The sequence below is a fragment of the Meleagris gallopavo genome, chromosome 6 (genome assembly GCF_000146605.3).
Source record: "Meleagris gallopavo isolate NT-WF06-2002-E0010 breed Aviagen turkey brand Nicholas breeding stock chromosome 6, Turkey_5.1, whole genome shotgun sequence".
NCBI classification, from domain to species: domain Eukaryota; kingdom Metazoa; phylum Chordata; class Aves; order Galliformes; family Phasianidae; genus Meleagris; species Meleagris gallopavo.
The window spans coordinates 6607285-6620223 of record NC_015016.2 but is presented as its reverse complement, the minus strand read 5'-3'; the positions used below and the strand labels follow the sequence as shown (position 1 = coordinate 6620223).

General features: G+C 41.3%; 1 protein-coding gene across 9 annotated transcripts in view; it reads left to right on the top strand.

The window, feature by feature from the left end:
- Nucleotides 1-3570: 3570 nt before the first annotated feature.
- KMT2C (lysine methyltransferase 2C) overlaps nucleotides 3571-12939 on the top strand; it is a 140565-nt gene continuing 131196 nt past the window's right edge. For all 9 annotated transcript variants that reach the window (XM_010712382.3, XM_010712383.3, XM_010712381.3 and 6 more), the window contains exon 1: nucleotides 3571-3678. In XM_010712382.3, the coding sequence (XP_010710684.1) occupies nucleotides 3633-3678 (46 nt within the window). In that variant the 5' untranslated portion in view covers nucleotides 3571-3632. The remainder of the gene's footprint in view (nucleotides 3679-12939) is intronic.

Below are 12939 nucleotides of genomic sequence, written 5' to 3'. Positions count from 1 at the left end.
TTTTTCCTAGGGGCTGAATTTGATTTGTTGCTTGCAATAATTTTATTTATTAGGATGTATTTAAAGAGGGAGATTAATGAAGGCATTAGCCAAGAAAGCTAATTGATAGCAAATTTTGGAGTAGGTCACAAAGGATTTTGATAAATGACTCAATGTTTTGTGAATATGAGTGAAACTATTGTAGACAGTAATTATACTCATCTGGAGTAATGCACTATTTGTTGCTTCCAGTTTGAGAAAGTATATGCTAGAAAAACAACAACAAAGCGACTGAAATTTGGTGTGTCACTGCTTCCCTTACAGTGGCATTTGAGATGAGCTGCTTGGGAACTAGTCTGCTGTGGGGAAGTGCTGGGTGTTACTGGGTGCTGGGTGATGAGATGCATTGCTCTTACGAACTCACCTGCTTTTGACCTATTTGGAGTCCAAAGGATACAGCTTTCTAGAAAACCTTCCAAGGAGAAGAGGCTTAAGTTTTAGCCTGGTTAGTAACTAAGACTCAAGTCCTGAGAGCAGAATAAAGTGCCGTTTCAATTTTTAAAGTGCTTTTTCAAATTTATTTAAAGAGGAATAGAGAAAGCAAATAGAAAAATAATTAAAAAAAATAAAATAAAGTGACGTGGTTTGTTAGGAAAAATCCAGGCATAGACAAACCAAGGAGGATGGGGAGGGGTCTGGAGGGCAAGGGGTGTGAGGGGTGGCTGAGGGCCCAGGGTTTGTTGTGCGCAGAGCAGAGGGGGCTGAAGGGAGGCATCAGGGCCATACGGCTTCTCTCAGGGAGCGGAGGGCAACCACAGGGCCTGAGGGAACATCATGGAGCTGTCAGGGGAGGGCAGCTGGGCTGAGGGAAAGACTGTGCCCCAGAGTGGTGGGCATGGAACGGGGGCATGGCCCCAGTGCTGGAGCTCATGGAGCATTGGGACACCGCTCTGAGAACAGGGCTGGGTTTGGGTGCTGCTGCGTGGAGCCAGGATGGACTTGGCGATCCTTACTGATCCCTTCCAACTTGGGATATTCTGTGATTCTGTTCTTAGTGCAAATATTGATCGAAGCAATTAGCTATACGTTACAGACTTTTCAAATGGTATTTTCTGTGGAAAAGTTAAATTACAGCTGTCAGCACGGAATGCATTTCACTGTTTTGTGACTTGAATTATTTTTCTCAAAGCCAAAAACAAATTTGCTGGCTCCAACATCTCTTACAACTGTGAAAGGGAAGTAATGAACGAAAATAAGTTAATGATATAATCTAGCACTTTTTTCCAACTCCTTCAGTACCTCATTTCCAACCTGCCTGACATTACGAAGGCTTTTAGTGGGATCCTGGGAGGGGGGGTGGCAAATAACACCAGATGTGGTTATATCTTCTGCTGAAAAGAAGCAATTACTTTTAATTAATTAAAACCTCTGATTTTCTTCAGTGTTAAATAGGTTGCTAAAGTATGGCAGGGAGTTCAGGGAGTGAGTACTGCTCTTGTTTAAACACAGTGCTTGGAAGGGCCTTGTGAGTACTTCAGTGCCTAATATACAAAATGTAGCTGTGAGAGAAAACCCCAAACCATGTGCAAATTATTAGATAAACACGGAACAGTCATTTCCTCTGCCCAGAGACCTTTGCCTGAAGAAATTTGTTGGGGAACACTGTGAAGCCTTCGAGCATTCCTGCAGCAAATGGCTTTGTTTACCTGCATAGCCCCACATCCATTTGGTGCTGGCTGATGTGGGGCTGTTTTGTAGAACCACAAGAAATGTAATGGCGTGGATATCTGGTGCCATGTATGGCAGCTTCTTCAGATGGCACTGTGCAGTTTGTTCTGGTTTAAATATATATAACATTGGGTTTTAAGGAGCTGTACTGGAAGCTTGTAGAACAATGGATAATTGGAGGGGTTGCTGTTTTCTTTTCTGGTCTCAGAAGACTGCCATTTATTTTGTGTATGCTGTCACTGCTCACATATCAGCAGCTAGCAGAATGGTATCCTATCTATAGGGTTATGGTTACTCCCACATTTTTCAGCTTTGTCTGAACAAATCTTACAAGAATGCCAAGAAGGTGAAAGTCCTTCTATCCTTGATCTCTTCCTGCTTTGCTCTTTCCCCTTTGCTCCTTTGTAAATGAGTGGTTTTTCAGCCTTTGGTTTTAGCTGTGTTATAGTTGTTCCTTTCCTCCTTTGCAGTGACAAAACCGCTCCCAAACTCAATTAGAAGGGGTCTGGTTAGGTGGGACCAGGCAGGCCCTCCTTGCTTTCCTGGAGAACACCACATGTAGGCTCAGAAGGTGATGGTCTGTCCCAGCTCTGTGCATGTGGTCGTCTTTGATCATTGAGAACCAAAAGCATTGCACGATAGTGTGTATTTTTTAGCTGATATAGCAGATCTAGTTTGAGGTAATGCTACTGCTAGATCTCAGTATTTTAACAGTTGAAAAAAAAATAAGGAAATGTTGATTTTAGGAATTATTTCATCACTTAAAAAGAAGAAGAAGAGAGAAAAGAAACCAACAAAGCTTCTCCCAACATGGAACTAAACCCAAACGATTCAGAATTCTCTATGAAAGAGGAAGGGGTTTCTGTTGAGGGAGCTGCCTGGGTGACATCCTGATCCAAGGCGGGCTGGTTGGGTGAATGGTTGCCTTGGAGCTCTGGGACTTTGGAAACACTGAGATGCCCCGAACTGCTCAGAATTTGTGTACTTGGAATCAGAAGCTCCCAGGGTCTCTCAGGCTTTCTGTCAGCACGCCAGGCAAGTTGCCAAGTAGCCTGAAAATTTGGGAGGCGAAGTGCCAAGCTCTTGGCTCCCTTTCAAATGGGCTGCTGAACAGCTGGGAATCTGGATGCTAAGGCTTCTCAACAGCCCACCGTGCTCGTTGCTGAAAAGCCAGGCAGAGGGAAAAAAGGGTGAAATTTGTGATACAAGGCTCTCTGCTTTCTGTCAGACCTTGGTTGAAACGGAGCTAGATCCGTTAGGTATCTTAATTTTGAACTTGCTGTCCTGACATTAAGTCTTTTTTAAGGTGGTAGCATCTAGCCATCTCTCATAATGTTCTGTTTTAAGTGTCAGAATATTTCACTGAAAATAATACGTGTTTTGACTGAATTGCTTTAATATTGGTATTATTTGATAGAAATTTCTTTCAAGAGTGCTTGGTGCTTTAAATGGTTTAGTGTCTGTCTTATTGCATGTGGAACTACTGGCCAGATTTTGGTGCTCTCTGACATCTCAGAAATTATCTCCTTTGTATTGAAAAGATGTATAGCAAATAGAATACTCATATAATGTACTGATTTGATGTTTTTGGTGTATTTTTTAAATCAGGATAAGTTTGATTGAATTTTTCTTTTAATAATAGCCAGAAAATTTAAGGGCCTGACTGAAGCCACACGTTGTTTGTTACCTAAAACAGGAAGAGAGGGGAGGAAACTTTTGATTTGCAGAGCACTCAAATCACTGGTTAGCTTGGATGTCGTACAATTTAATGCTGATAATTATCCCTCCAAAATGAAATTATTTAAGTTGAAAATAAAGCTTATAATAAAAAACAATTAAAATGCTTTCAGTTTATGAACAGTTTTCTCTTCTATGTTTGCAGGCCTCGGAGTAGAGGAAAAACTGCAGTGGAGGATGAAGACAGTATGGATGGTCTGGAGGCAGCAGAAACAGAAAACACTGTGGAAACAGGTAATGAGAGTATGGCATTGATGCTATCTGGTTGTTGCTTCTTCCTTGGAAATTCATTTTATTACACAGAACTTTGGCAAGGAAGAAGTATTTAATTTGGTAGTATGACACATGCATTTGGGCACGTATTTAGAAATATGTTATTTAAATCTATATCAATTAATGCTCTTTGAACTTATTTATTTTAAGTAGTCTAATGAAGATGATCTTCTTATTATAGTTAGGTAGTGGCTCTTTTTGTTTGTTTATTTTAAGGTAGTAGCTAACAAAATTAAAACCTCTGAAGCAGAAGCTGCTATTTTTAGGATACCTGTGGAAATACAATATTACTAGCTGACTTGTATCCTCAGCTAACTAAAGCAGATGATATACCAAAGGGGTGGCCAGGATAACCTCACGTTAATGCCTCCTGCTGCTGCTTGGGAAACAAGAGCGTTCTTGCTTTTGTAAATATTTGTTATGATAGTACCCAAATGCTTCAGTTACCAGAGAGATCGCATTGTACTGGACTAAGTGTTGTTGCAACAGTTTGTGAGTTCTGTTCTGGCAGGTTAAGAGTCTAAAGAGACAAACAGATGAGCTAACACACAAGATAAAAGCTGTGCTGAAGAACTGTCATCTCTTTGCCAGGCACATGTCTGTAGCCATTTGCCTGTTTTTAACCAGGAACTGAATATATGTAGAAGGATGAACTTTGCCAGGAAGGATTAAGCCAGGGCCAGTTGGTGGAAGGTTTTAGATTTGATGGAAATAAAAACCTTAAAAATGCATTGAGACATAAGGGATTATAAATTTAATTAGGTAGCCCTATATGCATAATGAGCAAAGTGGAAGAAAGCACAGACACATAACAGGAGAAGCTGATGGTCAGGGGGGCAGATGGATGAAAATGCCAGCTGAGTTAGGGGACTTGTTAGTTATGCTTGTAGCTGTTAAGTAAAGAGGTAGAGTTGTGAAGTCTTTAAATCTGAATACAAGAATCTGTGCCTAGAGTACATATATAGGGAGAACAAGCAGAGGACCTCAGAAGAGCAAGGTGTTTGCTGCAATGTTTTATATAGGCCATACAGCAATATGGTTGCAGTGGTTAAAGCTGTGAAAGTGGGGACTGAAATTGCTAATGGACGGAGAGTCAGCTTTGACTGTGTATGCTGGTCTCTTGCTTCTTACTTGTAGATGTTGTCATCAGGTTTAAGAAGGCTTTTTACTCAGGATCACGTTCTTTTGGGAGTGTCATGAGTGTTTAGTCACAACCTCTGTTGAATTTAAGTGTTGTTAGTGGTTTGTGGTGAGAGGCTATATTAAAGCTGAATACAAGAGTGTTTCATTATTTACTTCTGCCTGGTTTTTTTCTTCCTCTGGTAATAAGCTGCTGGTAGTAGCGAACTACTTAGTAAAGTTCAAATTTAAAAAGTTATAACAGGTATTTTTCTGTAGAAAAACAGCAGAGTAAAGAAAAACTTGTTCTAAATGTGTGTATTCTGTGTATTCCATTCATAACTCCTCCCATCCCATGTGGTAGAAACATTTTCCTGAAAATCAGGGAAGAAGACAGAAATTGTGATTCTACCTGCCCCTTCCTCCAGTTAAACAACTGCTGATACACTGTTGTTTAGGGATTTTACTGATGGGTATATATCTTCTGTCCTTACATGTCATTATTAGCAAAGATTCTCTATAGAGAACAGAGAGCATGTTTTACTTTGGAGGAGAGACACGAAGAATTATTTCTGAATCTCCAGGAGCGACTGAAGATAAATTTCTCTGTTATCCTTTATCAAATTCATCCTTGCTGTCACGAAGGGCTGCAGCTCGTACTAAAGGTGCTGCAGCAGTGGAGCACTGTGCTGGAATTCCCTGAAAGCCATAGACTCCTTTCTGTGTGCTGCTGGAAGTGAAGCACCATCACTTCAGCATTGAGTTCAGGATCCTTTTTACAAACTGTCTATTAAGAGAAAAGAAGGCTCACAGAAAGATGTAGGTCTAAAATGCTGTTGTCATACTGGACATTTTGATAGAGACACAGTAGCAATTATTTTAAAAGTTGAACACGGTGTGGTTTGGTAGAGTTTTAATTGTACTGACTGAAAAGGCTGCTGCTTCTGAAACTCTGCTAAGTGCTCATCAGTGGTAATAGAAAAGTGTGGGAGAAAGAGGAACCGCAGTTTGTTACTCCACATGGTACTCAAATTGAAGTGTACTCATGGTCCAGTTTGTGAATGTCTTCTTTGGCTGAAAAGGTCTTTTATTTTTGTTTTCACGAAAGTGGTAGAGTTGCCAACAATTTATTGTAGTAGTTGACAAACCGAAACATGATACAGAAATATTATGAAACTCAGAATGAGATTGCTTGAATGTACAGACTCTTGATATGCAACTTCTGATGTATTTCAAGTCTCCACATTTCTAGTTTCCTTTTCATTGTTTTTGTGTGTGTGTGTGTGTGTGTGTGTGTGTGTGTAGAAAATAAGTTAAAAAAAAGAAAAAAAAGAAAGGAAAAAAAAGACATTCTTGACTTTTTTTTCTTGTGAAGCATTATTTTAATAAGGCATTAAAATTACTCACACCTGGAATAAAGGATACATTTTAGCTGTTGAATCATTTCAAGGGGTGTGGGGGGATGCTATGAGCACTGGAGTTGTCATTTCCTTTCATAATGTTGACAGAAATCTTTGTTCAAAAGAAAAAACTGTAGAAATCTTCCTGAAGTGACTCTACAGTAATTCTAAGGCACAGCCATTTTAATTGCATTCAAGGAAACAAGTTGCAATGCTGAAAATTTTGTGATATAATGTGTTGAAAGAAGCTCAGTTAGAACCAAGTCTGTGTATAGGGCCAGGGCTGCCCTGTTCCAGGTGCAGAATCCAGTACTTGTGGTTGGTGAATGCCCAGCCCTCTTGTCTGTCAAGACCTCTCTACAGTGCCTCTATTCCCTGAAGGAAGCCAACAGGTCCTCTCAATTTGCGATTGTCCACAAACTTACACCTTCAAGTCCTGTGTCCAAATCACTCATGCAAACTTTAAAGACAAATGGCCCTAAAATGGGGCCCTGCAGAACCCCCATGGCTTCTCCAGAATGATGTAATCCAATTTACTATAAGCCTTTCAGCCCAATGCATCAACCGTTCACCCTCTGCATTATGTTTTTATCTAGCTGTATATTAGATGCTCTGTGTGTATGAGTACTGTGAGAAACAGTATCAAAAGCTTTTCTGAAATTCAGAAAGATTAGACATGGTTTCCAGTTGGCTAGGTGGGTAACATTGTCATAAAATGAGATAAAGTTGGTTAAACGGGACTTTCTCCTTGTGAACTTGTGTTGGCTGTTACCATTGACTTCATTGTCTTTCAAGTGTTCTACAGTAACTCCCAGAGTGATGTTTTCTACAGTTTCACTGGGCGCCAAAGTGAGATAGACAGACCTGTGATTACACTAGACTCTTCTTTCTTGCCCCTCTGGAAAATGGGGACTATGTTTGCCGGCTTTCAGTTGACTGAGACCTTTCCATATTCTCAGATCATTGAAAAAAGAATTATGAGAGGTCTTGAGATGACATCAAGTACCCTGGAATGCATCCCATTGGGCCTCATAGACTTACTGCTCCCGCTGGAGCAGGAGATGCTGCACAAGTTCAGGATCAGCTGTGAGTTTATTATGAAAGAGAAGGGAAATTTGGGAGAAGATCTTCTTGGAGCTTACTCCAACTTTTTCCTAATATGAAGCAAACAGGACAAAAGCTACTTGTGTTGAATCAATAGACTTTCAGGTTCCTGTCAACCTCAGGGTAGATTCTTTTTCTTTACCTACTAGATTTATCTTTCTGGTAGATTTCTTGGCTTCTACCTTGCCAACATTTATTTTGTGACTTCACATTCTCTTTCCAACTGTTTCGGGTTTCTTTTGCCTGTTCCTTGCTTCATTTTTCTTCACCATGGTTCTCACTAGCAACTTTCCCAGTGGTATTTGTCCATCCAACCAATACTGAGCTAACCCATCCCTCTTACTATATTTTGTAACTCATGGCATCACAGACATACTGAGTTTTGAAAGCACTTTGTGGTCCATCTGGTCCTAACCCTGCTCTAGCAGGCCCCCTAGAATAAGTTGCCCAGGGCCATGTCCATGTGTCTTCTGAAGCTCTCCAATGAGATGGACTTGACAGCCTCTCTGGACAGCCTGTTCCAGTGCTCTGCAGTCACCTGCACAGTTAGGTACAAATAGAGGACTTCTCTGTGCTTGAGGGAAACTCCTCCGAGCTTGTGCCAATTGCCTTTGTCCTGTCAACACCTTCAACTCACTGAAGGTGTGTTTAGAGAATACTGTGTTTTACTGTATGTCTTCTTGCTCTGCTCCTCTCCATAGCAATATTTTACTTTTGATGATTAAGTCTCTGTCATGCCCCCTGAAAAACACAAAAAGGCCCTGGCAAGCATTGTGCCTGTCTGTGCACATGCAGGTACAAACATAAAACTGCTAATCTAAAGAGATAGTATAACAAGTGTGTCCTGGTAAGTATTCCATAGGCTTTGTGGCCCTTTGATATTCATGAATGCTTGGCTTTCTGTTTTTTTGACATCTTCCATTAGTTTCAGCAAATTTCTGCACTTGATGTTTTCTTGGTTCTGCATTTAAATTCACAGGAACTGAATTCCTTGATTATTCTCTCTCCATTTTGAGAACACTTATAAAGCATTCATCTCTTCACAGATTCTGTAATTCTTCCTGTCTTTGTGTCACATAAAAATGTTGGGATTCAGACTGATCAGGGAGAAGCACAGTGGGATAAGAATTTTAACTGCTAAGTCCCTTGGGAAGCTCATAGTAAATCCACTGGGTATTCTGTTTACTATCTGTACTCCATACAGCACATCTTAAAGTAAATTATACTTAATAACAAACCCTTACTTCCCTGTGGTGTTTGGAGATTTCAGAAGTGATAATACATAGAACATAGATTCGGGATGATTTTGTCAATGCCTGCATTATCATCCCCAGTTACCTTATCATCTGCTGCAGGGATGTTGCCTGGCCAGTTGATTTCTTGTTGGACTTAATATCAATTTTCTGGAGATAAAGTTTCCTTGTCTTTTGTCCCTGGGCAAAGGACACAGGAATCAGAAACAGACATTTCTCAGTGCAGGAAAGTTAGCCATGTAGAAGCTGCCTGAAAACTCTGGGCAAATTCAGAACCTCATGAAATCTGAAGCAACCCAAAATCAGTATCTTGCCTGTCCTCTATAAGCATATGAACCATGCTGACCAGAACCTTCAACTAGGACAAAGCAAAAGACACCTGAGAAAGTCCTCCTTTGAGTAAATTGATGGAAAAAGCTCCAATTTGTTGACGCCAACAACCTTGTGAAATCTATTTTGTGCTTTCCAGCCAGCTGCTCAGGCCTCATTGACGTACTACTTAGTGCTTCTGAAATTAATGAAGGGAAGAGCTGACACCACTGAGGGCATTGCCTATAGGTTAAATTTATCCATAAATATTTGGAACGAGTGTGTGCTCAGAAACACACGTAAGTATGTTTGGAGGCCATTAGTGATATGTGTACTCATTAATAAATGAGTAGTTCCCTCTTAACTACGTAGCTGTCTGCTACTTGTCCAGACACTGGAAGAACTGTCAGAACTGAGGGGCCTTTATTGGGCCTTTATTACTATAAGCATCTTACTATTTCTCTTCCTATTCCGGTAATTTGCTTGTAATAAGGAAATTGCATGCCGCACGAAGTTATTGTACATTTTCCTTTAAATCATTAGTCTCAGTTGATAATAACATTATCATCATCATCCACACTTGATGGGCCGTTTAGAAAATGTTAATATTTTTTCCTTCTGACTGATACCTCAGGAGTTCGTGGCACTGTTTTGTCGCAGAGTCTCTTTGCTTCAAAATTAACTCTATTCTCACTCAGTTTTTCACTGTGGAGGTTCTTTCTGAAATGCAACCTTTTAAAATTGATTTTCTTCAGTGCTGGTTTTGCAGTTTACATACAAAACTATGCTTTGTGAAACATAACCAACAGGTTTTTGAATTCTCAAGGTCCTTGCTCATGCAGCCTTCTCTTTTCCTGCAGCCTAGTGCTACTGCTGCTGTTTTGTTAGTCATAGAATCATAGAGACCTTAGAGTTGGAAGGGACCTCTGAAGGCCATCTAGTCCAACTCCCCTGCAATGAATAGGGATACCACAGTGATGGTAGGGGAATTGGTGTTGATGTGACCAGTCAAATATATTGAAATAGTAGCATGGATCTTTTTTATCATGCAGTCTTCTCATAGAATGGCTGGATACGGTACTGTTTGGGGTAGATTTCAGTTCTATGGGTCTGTCTCACTTTTTAGTAAAACTGCGTTGAAGCTGACTCACCAGTTTGGTAGAACAGCTGCTGAGGAAGTTTGGATCTCAGTCCTGCCTAATTGAAATCATTGTTAGGAATGGATTGGCTTTGGAGTCCTGTGAGGATCTGCCCTGGTAACCATTCTCCACATCAGATACAAAAAGTGAACAAAAGTAGCTGATGATATAAACATTAGGAAAGTAGAATCATAGAATGGTTTGGGTTGGAAGGGACCTCAAAGATCATCTAGTTCCAGTCCCTCTGCTGTAGGCAGGGACACCTCCCTCTAGACCACATTGCTCACAGCCCCATCCAGCCTGGCCTTGAATGCTTCCAGGGAGGGGCATCCACAGCCTGACTGGGCAACCAGTTCAGTGTCTCACCACCCTCACAGTAAAGAATTTCTTCCCAATATCTAGGCTAAACCTACCCTCTTCTAGTTTAAAACAATTTCCCCTCGTCCTGTCGCTACCTGCCCTTATAAAAAGTCCCTCCCCAGCTTTCCTGTTGGCCCCTTCAGCTCCTGGAAGGCTGCTATCAGGTCTTCTTCTATAGAGAAGAAATACCCATTTGCAAAGCGCTGAAGAAGGACCACAGAAAACCGATACAGTGTCTGTAAAACATTGTGCAGGGAAAAATAACCTTCTGTATTTTGTAGAAACAAAAGTTGGCTCTCAAATATCCTTTGCTACCTGAGAAAGTGATACTGTTGTTCTTCAGATTGACAGGACTTTGGTGAGTTAAGAAACACGTTTTAAGAACAACTGACAAAGGAATAAGGGGAAAACTGCGCCGATGTTGTGGGTGTCTCTTTTTTTTCCCCATTGCTTTATAAATCTGTGACATGACAGCATATTAAATGCTGTATGCAGTTCTGCTTCCCCTTCTTTAATAGGACAAACTATAATAGGGAAAATACAGGGAAGGCCAGCAAGTATTGTAAAGGAAAAATAGCTTCTGTGCAGGGAACAGTTAAGGTAAAAGACTTCAACTTGAAATTATATGACTGAGGAGGAATTTAATAGGATCCTTCAGAATGATGAGTGACAGGGAGAAAATGAACAAGGAGTGATGATTCATTTTGTTTTATAACACAAAAATAAGGAGACATCAGGTCATGGTCAGAGCATAAAGGTAGGTATGCTTGCACTCATCATGTACTTATATTCATTGCTACTGAATGTTGTAGGCATGAAAAATAAAGGCGTGTTTCAAAAAGACCTGAAAAACAAATGATGGAAAAGTAAGCAGATGAATGCAATGGAACACCACCTCCAGCTTGTGGTGTCTGATCACTTGTAGCTGGTTATCCAGAATACGTTGTTTATAATGACATAAATTGGTTTAGATGGCTGTACACCAAAAGCCATATTTTTATTTTATAATGAGTACAAAATTATTTTTTGTATCAAATGCATCTGTTTGGATGAAGTGTTGTATACACACTGAAATGTCCAAAAGGCAATAAAAGGCTCTCTCCTTGTCTCCATTTGTGATGAGGTTCAAAGTAGGTAAATCACTGTGCTGGCCTTCAGCAGGTGAAAGAAGGCTATGGAGATGTCTGTAAATGCAAGGTGTGCATCACTTGCAATAGAAAAACCAACCAACAACTTCTGATGTGGTCATGCATCTTACTTTTGGGAGTGGAATTTTGCACTGTTGACTTAACATGAAGACTTTGTCTCTGTTTATGCCAAAGGAGTTTGTGCGTTCGGTCACTGCTGTCATGCTTCAACTTCTGTCTGCTTTGTTCCCTCTCCCCACGTTCTGTGTTCAGCAGGAGAACTGTGTGGCTACAAACTTACTGAAGGCCATGTAAAGGCAGTAGCTATTAGCAACCATTTCTGCGTGTCTTTAAATATCCCTGGTTTGGCTCTGTGGTGTCCTGGTGGTGTGTATGGGGCTGGTTAGCCACAGTGTGTCAGTTTGTTTCCCCATTTTTGACTGTTAAAACCTATTCATAAAAAGCCAGGGTATGGAAGATTGCCGCACTTCAGTGGGTGCTGTAGGTGACAATTTGTAAGGCGCCTACAAAGGTGATGTTGAGGCAATGGTGATGTTGAGGCAACGGTTCTGTTCTGTGTTTTGTGTCTTCTAACTCTGCAGAGAAGGACCTGGGGGTCCTGATGGATGAAAAACTTAACATGAGCCAGCAGTGTGCTCTTGCAGCTCGGAAAGCAAATGGTACCTGGGCTCCATCAGAAGAGGGGTGGCCAGCAGGGACAAGGAGGTGGTGACGATGAGGGAGCTGGGCTTGTTCAGCCTGGAGAAAAGGTGGCTGCGGGGTGACCTCATTGCAGCCTTTCAGTACCTAAAGAAGCCTATAAACAAGAGGGGAGTCAACTCTTTGAAAGAGTAGATAACAGCAGGAGAAGGGGAAATGGCTTTAAGTTGAAGGAGGGAAGATTTAGGTTGGATGTTCGGGGGGAAGTTCTTTACAGAGAGAGTGGTGAGGTGCTGGAACAGCTGCCCAGAGAGGCTGTGGATGCCCCATCCCTGGAGGTGTTCAAGGCCAGGTTGGATGGGGCCCTGGGCAGCCTGCTCTGGTATTAAACGTGGAGGTTGGTGGCTCTGCATGTGGCAGGGGTTGGAGATTCATGATCCTCGAGGTCCCTTCCAACCCTGGCGATTCTGTGATTCTGTGTCCTGAACTCTGGTGAACAGATACTTGCTTTGTTGGTGAGGTGGGAAAGGGAAATACTTTCCTCTAGAAAGTGGAGCATTTTGGTCTTGCTTTTGTAGAGCCCTAGAAGGCCATATGAAACACTTGGTCACGTTAGGCTTTGTCTGCAGCAGCAGTGCCCCTTTTTGTGCAAAATAACAACTGTGGCTGCAAGTTTAAAAACTTACGATTCCCTTTTGCAGAAGACACATCAGTAAGCAGCAGCTGAGACCCCCGTGATGCCCCTGCTGCA